The sequence below is a fragment of the Salmo trutta genome, chromosome 19 (genome assembly GCF_901001165.1).
Source record: "Salmo trutta chromosome 19, fSalTru1.1, whole genome shotgun sequence".
In the NCBI taxonomy this organism is placed as follows: domain Eukaryota; kingdom Metazoa; phylum Chordata; class Actinopteri; order Salmoniformes; family Salmonidae; genus Salmo; species Salmo trutta.
In genome coordinates this window covers 4,527,659-4,537,892 of record NC_042975.1, presented here as the reverse complement: position 1 = coordinate 4,537,892, position 10,234 = coordinate 4,527,659, and the positions used below count along the sequence as shown (strand labels likewise).

The following is a 10,234-nucleotide window of genomic DNA, read 5'->3' as shown; positions in this document are numbered from 1 at the left end:
ACAGAGACAGAGACAGAGACAGAGAGAGAGAGAGAGAGAGAGAGAGAGAGAGAGAGAGAGAGAGAGAGAGAGAGAGAGAGAGAAAACATTTAGTCACAGGCTTGAGTGTTTCGGGCACAATTGTGTGTGTGTGTGTGTGTGTGTGTGTGTGTGTGTGTGTATGTTACCTCTGCTCTGAGCGTTGTGTATCGTGAACATGTTAACGGTGATGATCTGTAACATGCGTGTTCTTCCCAGGGGGGAAGGGCTGTGTTGGAGCAGAGCTCTGAACTCCTGGAGAACACGACTGGCCACCGCCGGGAACGACTCCATGCTGCAACACATTGTACGTTGCTCATTTAAGCAGACATTTCTCTATCCAGAGAGACTTACAGACGTCACAGAGAGACAAGCACACATCACAGTGATTGGAAGCTAAATATTTTCTTCTGAAACAGCAGCTACTCTCATAATCAGTGAGAGTTAGAAAAGCTGTCTGCAGAAAATGAAGTCTACATATTTTATTCACGACATTTAAAAAAAAAACAAGCTTGCACACACACACACACACGCACACACACGCACACGCACACGCACACGCACACACACGCACACGCACACACACAGGGCAGAGTACTCACCCCACTTTAGTGAAGAGTTTTCCGTGAGCGTGGAGGAAGCTGAGTATAAACCTCTTATTGAGCTGCAGACAGAAGCAGAGAGACAGGAGCAACAGAGCGCTGATGAGTCAGACAGTCTATCGTTGATTAGACATGTCTGTCTTGTCATCATTCATTGTTAAATGCTATTTCTCTGTGACATCATTGGCCTTGGTATGAGTGCTACGGTTGAGATAAACAACAGAACTACAACACTGGTTATAACAGCTAGGTGAAGGTGACAGGTTATAACAGCTAGGTGAAGGGGACTGGTTAGAAAACTGGTTATAACAGCTAAGTGAATGGGGACATGTTATAACAGCTAGGTGAAGGGGACATGTTATAACAACTAGGTGAAGGGGACTGGTTATAACTGCTAGGTGAAGGGAACTGGTTCTTACACTTGTTATAACAGCTAGGTGAAGGGGACTGGTTAATACACTGGTTATAACAGCTAGGTGAAGGGGACTGGTTAATACATGAGTTATAACAGCGAAGTGAAGGGGACCGGTTATAACAGGTTACAACAGCTAGGTGAAGGGGACTGGTTAGAAAACTGGTTATAACAGCTAAGTGAATGGGGACATGTTATAACAGCTAGGTGAAGGGGACATGTTATAACAACTAGGTGAAGGGGACTGGTTATAACTGCTAGGTGAAGGGAACTGGTTCTTACACTTGTTATAACAGCTAGGTGAAGGGGACTGGTTAATACACTGGTTATAACAGCTAGGTGAAGGGGACTGGTTAATACATGAGTTATAACAGCGAAGTGAAGGGGACCGGTTATAACAGGTTACAACAGCTAAGTGAAGGGGACTGGTTAATACATTGGTTACAACAGCTAGGTGAAGGGGACCGGTTATTAAGGGTTACAACAGCTAAGTGAAGGGGACCGGTTATAACAGGTTACAACAGCTAGGTGAAGGGGACCGGTTATAACAGGTTACAACAGCTAGGTGAAGGGGACCAGTTATAACAGGTTACAACAGCTAGGTGAAGGGGACTGAGCAGAAAGGAGAGGGAATGAGAGAATCTGACAACAGGCCAACTTACATCAGGAAAAAAATAAATAAAGGAGAGAAACAGAGGAAGAGTAAATGAGTCTTGGAAACAAAGAGAGATATTTCTCAGTAACTATTGATTTATCAATGGGGACGTCTCAAGAAACACCATGTGTGTGTCTGCATGGTGAGAGAGGATGTGAGTGTGTGTGAGTGAGTCCGTGTGAGTGTGTGTGTGCGTGTATGAGAGGATGTGAGTCTGTGCGTGCGTGTGTTTATGAGGTAGCATCGCCATGGAGATGGCAATAACAAGAGCGCCGTGGACCACAATGCACCATCTGTCTGCTACAGAGGCTGTGTCAGAGCCACCACTTCCTGGGAGAGAAAACATCTCTAGTATGTAAAACATCTAGTATGTGTGTGGAAAGAGAGAAATGTGATCCAGAATCTGGTAAAAATCAACAAACAGAGAGACAGAGACAGAGAGAGACAGAGACAGAGAGTCAGGGAGAGGACAGAGAAAGAGAGGCAGGCAGGCAGGCAGACAGACAGAGACAGAGCGAGAGAGTCAGAGAGAGGACAGAGAAAGAGAGAGAGAGGCAGACAAAGACAGAGTCAGACAGAGGACAGAAAAAGAGAGAGAGTCAGAGAGAGGACAGAATAAGAGAGAGAGTCAGAGAGAGGACAGAAAAAGAGAGAGAGGCAGGCAGGCAGGCAGACAGAGGCAGACAAGCCACATCCACACTAGAGGTTGACGGATTATGATTTTTCAGCGCCGATACCGACTATTGGAGGACCGAAAAAAGCCGATACCGATTAATCTGACGATTTATATATATTTGTAATAATGACAATTCTAACAATACTGAATGAACAATGCACAATTTTATTTTAACTTAATATAATACATCAATAAAATCTATTTCATCTCAAATAAATAATGCAAAAACACAATGTTGGAGAAGAAAGTAAAAGTGCAATATGTGCCATGTAAAAAAGCTAACGTTTAAATTCCTTGCTCAGAACATGAGAACATATGAAAGCTGGTGGTTCAATATTCCCAGTTAAGAAGTTTTAGGTTGTAGTTACAGGAATTATGACGCGTCGACTATTTCTCTCTATACCATTTGTATTTCATATACTTTTGACTATTAGATGTTCTAATAGGCACTTTAGTATTGCCAGCCTAATCTCAGGAGTTGATAGGCTTGAAGTCATAAACAGCGCTGTGCTTCAAGCATTGCTAAGAGCTGCTGGCAAACGCAGTAAAGTTTGAATGAATGCTTACGAGCCTGCTGCTGCCTACCACCGCTCAGTCAGACTGCTCTATCAAATATCAAATCATAGACTTAATTATAATATAATAAACACAGAAATATGAGCCTTTGGTCATTAATATGGTCAAACTATAATTTTGAAAACAAAACGTTTATTCTTTCAGTGAAATACGGAACCGTTCTGTATGTTATCTAACGGGTGGCATCCCCAGGTCTAAATATTGCTGTTACATTGCACAACCTTCAATGTTATGTCATAATTATGTACAATTCTGGCAAATTAGTTCGCAACGAGCCAGGCGGCCCAAACTGCTGCATATTCCCTGACTCTGCGTGCAATGAACGCAAGAGAAGTAACAATTTCCCTAGTTAATATTGCCTGCTAACATGAATTTCTTTTAACTAAATATGCAGGTTTAAAAAAAAATATACCTCTGTGTATTGATTTTAAGAAAGGCATTGATGTTGATGGTTAGGTACAGTCATGCAACGACTGTGCTTTGTTCGCAAATTAGCTTTTGTTAAATCATCACCGTTTGGCGAAGTAGGCTGTGATTCAACGATAAATTAACAGGCACCGCATTGATTATATGCAAGGCAAGACAAGCTAGTTAACCTAGTAATATCATCAACCATGTGTAGTTAACTAGTGATTATGTGAAGATTGATTGTTTTTCATAAGATAAGTTTAATGCTAGCTAGCAACTTACCTTGGCTCCTTGCTGCACTCGTGTAACAGGTGGTCAGCCTGCTATGCAGTCTCCTCGTGGAGTGCAATGTAATAAGCCATAATTGGCGTCCAAAAATGCTGATTACCGATTGTTATGAAAACTTGAAATCAGACCTAATTAATCGGCCGTGCCGATTAATCGGTCAACCTCTAATCCACACCCCCACAAATCAATACCCCCCCAACCAACCATGCCCACACCCCATGTACAGTTGAAGTCTGAAGTTTACATACACCTTAGCCAAATACATTTAAACTCAGTTTTTCATAATTCCTGACATTTAATCCTAGTAAAAAATCCGTCTTTGGTCAGTTAGGATCACCACTTTATTTTAAGAATGTGAAATGTCAGAATAATAGTAGAGAGAATGATTTATTTCAGCTTTTATTTCTTTCATCACATTCCCAGTGGGTCAGAAGTTTACATACACTCAATTAGTATTTGGTAGCATTGCCTTGAAATTGTTTAACTTGGGTCAAACATTTTGGGTAGCCTTCCACAAGCTTCCCACAATAAGTTGGGTGAATTTTGGCCCATTCCTCCTGACAGAGCTGGTGTAACTGAGTCAGATTTGTAGGCCTCCTTGCTCACACACGCCTTTTCAGTTCTGCCCACACATTTTCTATGGGATTGAGGTCAGGGCTTTGTGATGGCCACTCCAATACCTTGACTTTGTTGTCCTTAAGCCATTTTGCCACAACTTTTGAAAGTACGCTTGGGGTCATTGTCCATTTGGAAGACCCATTTGCAAACAAGCTTTAACTTCCTGACTGATGTCTTGAGATGTTGCTTCAATATATACACATAATTATCCTACCTCATGATGCCATCTATTTTGTGAAGTGCAGCAGTCCCTCCTGCAGCAAAGCACCCCCACAACATGATGCTGCCACCCCTGTGCTTCATGGTTGGGATGGTGTTCTTCGGCTTGCAAGCCTCCCCCTTTTTCCTCCAAACATAACAATGGTCATTATGGCCAAACAGTTCTATTTTTGTTTCATCAGACCTGAGGACATTTCTCCAAAAAGTATGATCTTTGTCCCAATGTGCAGTTGCAAACCGTAGTCTGGCTTTTCTTATGGCGGTTTTGGAGCAGTGGCTTCTTCCTTGCTGAGCGGCCTTTCAGGTTATGTCGATATAGGACTTGATTTACTGTGGATATAGATACTTTTATACCTGTTTCCTCCAGCATCTTCACAAGGTCCTTTGCTGTTGTTCTGGGATTGATTTGCACTTTTCGCACCAAAGTACGTTCATCTCTAGGAGACAGAACGTGTCTCCTTCCTGAGCGGTATGACGGCTGCGTGGTCCCATGGTGTTTATACTTGTGTACTATTGTTTGTACAGATGAACGTGGTACCTTCAGGCATTTGGAAATTGCTCCCAATGATGAACCAGACTTGTGGAGGTCTACAATTTTTTTCTGAGGTCTTGGCTGATTTATTTTGATTTTCCCATGATGTCAAGCAAAGAGGCACTGAGTTTGAAGGTAGGCCTTGAAATATATCCACAGGTACACCTCCAATTGACTCAAATGATGTCAATTAGCCTATCAGAAGCTTCTAAAGCCATGACATCATTTTCTGGAATTTTCCAAGCTGTTTAAAGGCACAGTCAACTTAGTGTATGTAAACTTCTGACCCAGTGAATTATAAGTGAAATAATCTGTCTGTAAACAATTGTTGGAATAATTACTTGTGTCGTGCACAAAGTAGATGTCCTAACCGACTTGCCAAAACTATAGTTTGTTAACAAGAAATTTGTTGAGTGGTTGAAAAATGATTTTTAATGACTCCAACGTAAGTGTATGTAAACTTCCTACTTCAACTGTATGTGCTGAATGTTCCCCCTAGGACCCACAAAGGGGTACAGGAGTTCTGGGAGGTTGGCTTGTTGCCTTTGGACTCCTGAGTGGACCAACTTAAACTTAATCATATATGTTTGACATCTTAAATGATATTGGCCCAGGTTACATGAAAAAACCACATTGATATGGTCTATAACGATCACAGTCACAATACCAGAGCATGCTTTTCTATACAGGCATTTGTCTATGGAATAGCCTTCCCTTAGAGATCAAGCAAAGAAAAAGTAAAAATAGCTTTAAAAAGCAGGAAAATGAGGTTGTCCAAGTAAGAGAAACCACTCCACTGCCCCTTGCGCCCCCCCCTACTGCTGATCAGGTGTATTGATCTGAAGGATCGGTATGATGTGCAATTAATAGATTGTTTTAATGTGAAATGAATATTGTTGATTTTTAAGGTTAGGGAGAAGTGCAGTGTCACGTCCTGACCAGTATAGGGGTTATTTGTTATTGTGGTTTGGTCAGGACGTGGCAGGGGGTGTTTGTTTTATGTGGTTCAGGGTGTGTTTTGTGTATGTGTTTAGGTAGAGGGGTATTTGATTTATTAGTCCGGGGTTTGTTAGTCATTGTTCTATGTTAGTATATTTCTATGTTCTATCTAGTCTTTTGTATTTCTATGTTTAGTTAATTGGGGTTGGACCTTCAATTGGAGGCAGCTGGTTATTGTTGCCTCTGATTGAGGGTCCTATAATTAGGAGTTTGTTTTTCATGGGGTTTGGTGGGAGATTGTTCTTGTTTAGCTGTTTGCCTGAAAAGACTGTCAAGTTCGTTTTTTGTTTAGCATACGTTGATGTGTTTCCCTTCTTCACCAAATAAAAAAGAGGATGAGTGTACATTTTCCCGCTGCGTCTTGGTCTTTACCCTACGACACTCGTGACATGCAGTGAACAGTGACACTTTATAGGATGTCAATATAAATGAATGTATTTATCAATATAAATGAATGTATTTATCAATATAAATGAATGTATTTATCAATATAAATGACTGTATTTTATCAATATAAATGACTGTATTTTATCAATATAAATGACTATTTTATCAATATAAATGACTGTATTTTATCAATATAAATGGATGTATTTTATCAATATAAATGAATGTATTTTATCAATATAAATGAATGTATTTATGGTTGTTTGTAATTTTGTCTTTTAAATCATCATATGTGTTATTGTTTTAACCATCGAGGACCACTTTGAAAACAAGCGTTTTAATTAATATTTTCAAGTGAAATCGTCTGGGTCCACATTGTACATTTTGTTGTATAGGTCTGTTACCCAAAATAAATTCATTTCAACAGAGAAACATTTCCATATCTCCCCAATACAATCCCCATACTTTAATGAACAGCTTCTCCATCCTAGAGGGGAAATCAATCATTTCCAGGCTCAGGGACATGTACTAGTCTGTGGCGACCTAAATGCCAGAACTAGACAAGAACCTGACACCCTCAGCACACAGGGGGACAAACACCTACCTGGAGGTGACAGCATTCCTCCCCCATATGCCCCCCTAAACATAACTACGACAACATAACCAACAAAAAAACGGGTCACAACTCCTGCAGCTCTGTCGCACGCTGTGGTAGGCTTCGGGGGGACTCCTATGGTAGGTACACCTATAGCTCATCTATTGGCAGTAGTACTATAGACTACTTTATCACTGACCTCAACCCAGAGTCTCTCAGAGCGTTCACAGTCAGTCCACTGACACCCCTATCAGATCTCAGCTAAAATCACAGTCTACTTGAACAGAGCAATACTCAATCATGAGGCATCAAAGCCAAAGGAACTGAGAAACATTAAGAAATGCTATAGATGGAAGGAAACTATATGGCAACAACAACTTCAATCCCTTTTAGACAACTTCATGGACAAAATGCAGACAATCTAAGAAAATTAACAACAACGACAAATGTAACTAGTTTAAGGTAAATAGGCGTATGTCGTGCGTCACCACTTCACAGGAGAGCCAATTGAAAGACTTTTTTTTGCCTTTATTTTGTATTATTATTATTTTCTTTTTTAAATGTGTTTTTTTGGGGGCAGAAATTCCTTCTGGAACATGTGGCTTAATAACAGACTTGTATGCCATCCGTAAATTAGCCTAGTTGGTTTAGCCATAGAAAAAGTCAGCAACCTTCCCGCTAGCCATGACTGGCCGAGATAATGAGTGGGCTGGATATGATAGCTAAGGAGATGGAGAAAACATTGTCTCTGGATTACATCTTCAAACTAAGGGCAACCATGGCATCAGTGACAGAGAGGGAGAAGCATCCACCCAAGTATACGGGTAAGATAGTCTAGACTAACTACATTTTCATATACAACACGTTTCTAATTTTGTCAGAAAGTCATTTTCTTTCAAGTTAGCTAGCTAGATAACATTAGCCGGCTGGCTCGCTAGTTAACGTTACGTGTATGATCTGTGTAGCAATATTAGTCATATCTCAGAGCCATTAGCTTTGCTAGTTATAGCCTAATGTTAGCTAGCTAACACTGAACCTGGTTGGTTAGCTACATATACATATATACATATATATATATATATATTATATATATATATACATATACATATACATATATATATACACATAATACAAATGTCAAAAATTATGTCAATGCGACAACTGTTGATAGACATAGCGGGTAAATTCACTCTGGCTATTTACTCTGATTTCAGAGCACTCTCGTCTGAGTGTGTCAGAGTGCAGAATAACTGACGAATTTACGAACGTTCAGCAGCCGTTGAATATGGCCGGTGTCGGTAAACGTTGGCAAAAAAGCGTAAATTGTTGCTAGCAGCACAGTTGCAGTCACCAACGCTCTGGATAACATAAAAACAGCTTAACCAGCTCTGCTAGGGCAAGTAAAATGGTCAGTGAGCTGTTCTCTCATTTGTGTCTGGAAGTAGCTAGCAAGCTTACCAACGTTAGCCAGTTAGCTTGGGTGCTTGACTACTGTTGTTAGGACAGAACGCTCAGATCAACCCTTAAAAAGATGGGTGGGGCTAAAGCTTTAGAGGGTGTGAACGATGCTGAATGGGTGGAGACAAAGAGCTCTCCAGTAGGTGTACCAAGACATTCAAAGGCCATTTTATCCAAAGTGAGGTTACGAGTTCATCAACTTTCAAAGCAGAATTACTTTCCCATTGTTCCTCAACTGTAGTGTATGATATATTATTTTCTTGCTCGGAGTCTCTACTTTTACACAATGTAAATAAACACAATTTCAAATTCTGCTACATACGACCGAATTGAGCCGGTCAGTCACAAATGGTTTAATTAATGAAGAATGCAAAAACTTACGAAAGAAATTGAGAAACCTGTCCAACCAAAAACATAGAGACCCAGAAAACCTGAACCTACGCCTTCACTATGGTGAATCACTAAAACAATAAAGAAATACACTACGGAAAAATAAGGAACAGCACATCAGAAATCAACTCAATGTAATGAAAGAATCAATAGAATCTAACCTCTTCTGGGAACATTGGAAAACACTAAACAAACAACATGAAGAGTTATCTATCCAAAATGGAGATGTATGGGTAAACCACTTCTCTAATCTTTTTGACTCTATAACAAAGAACAAACAGCAAAAACATATACATGATCAAATACAAATCTTAGAATCAACTATTAAAGACTACCAGAACCCACTGGATTCTCCAATTACCTTGAATGAACTACAGGACAAAATAAAAACCCTCCAACACAAAAAGGCCTGTGGTGTTGATGGTATCTTCAATGAAATTATAAAATATACAGACAACAAATTCCAATTGGCTATACATAAACTCTTTAACATCATCCTCAGCTCTGGCATATTCCCTAATATTTGGAACCAAGGACTGATCACCCCAATCCACAAAAGTGTAAACAAATTTGACTCCAATAACTACAGTGGGATATGAGTCAACAGCAACCTTGGGGAAATCCTCTGCATTATCATTAACAGCAGACTCGTACATTTCCTCAGTGAAAACAATGTACTCAGCAAATGTCAAATTGGCTTCTTACCAAATTACTGCACGACAGACTACGTATTCACCCTGCACACCCTAATTCACAAACAAACCACTGTTGATTTCAAAAAAAGCTTTTGACTCAATTTGACATGAAGGTCTGACTGAAAGCGGTGTTGGGGGGGAAGAAAAAAAAAACATCCGTCATTATAAAATCCATGTACACAAACAACAAGTGTGCGGTTAAAATGGGCAAAAAACACACATTTCTTTCCACAGGGCCATAGGGTGAGACAGGGATGCATTTTGAGCCCACCTTCTTCAACATACACTACCGGTCAAAAGTTTTAGAACACCTACTCTTTCAAGGGTTTTTCTTTATTTTTAACTATTTTCTACATTGTAGAATAATAGTGAAGACATCAACAACTATGAAATAAAGGGGCTAAAACTTGACCGGTAGTGTATATATCAACGAATTGGCGAGGGCACTAGAACAGTCTGCAGCACCCGGTCTCACCCTACTAGAATCTGAAGTCAAATGTCTACTGTTTGCTGATGATCTGGTGCTTCTTTCCCCAACCAAGGAGGGCCTACAGCAGCACCTAGATCTTCTGCACATATTCTGTCAGACCTGGGCCCTGACAGACCTGGACCCTGACAGTAAATCTCATTTTAGACAAAAATAATGGTGTTCCAAAAAAAGGTCCAGTTGCCAGGACCACGAATACAAATTCCATCTAGACAGCAC

At 40.2% G+C, this 10,234-nt stretch overlaps 1 protein-coding gene across 1 annotated transcript in view; it reads right to left on the bottom strand.

Annotated features, from left to right (window-relative positions):
• Positions 1-10,234, bottom strand: part of LOC115155055 (telomerase-binding protein EST1A) — a gene marked incomplete in the record, with an annotated part of 38,756 nt that overhangs the window by 3,304 nt on the left and 25,218 nt on the right. Inside the window, 2 exon segments of the mRNA XM_029701848.1 lie at positions 168-313; positions 621-682. Of these exon segments, the coding sequence (XP_029557708.1) occupies positions 168-313; positions 621-682 (208 nt within the window).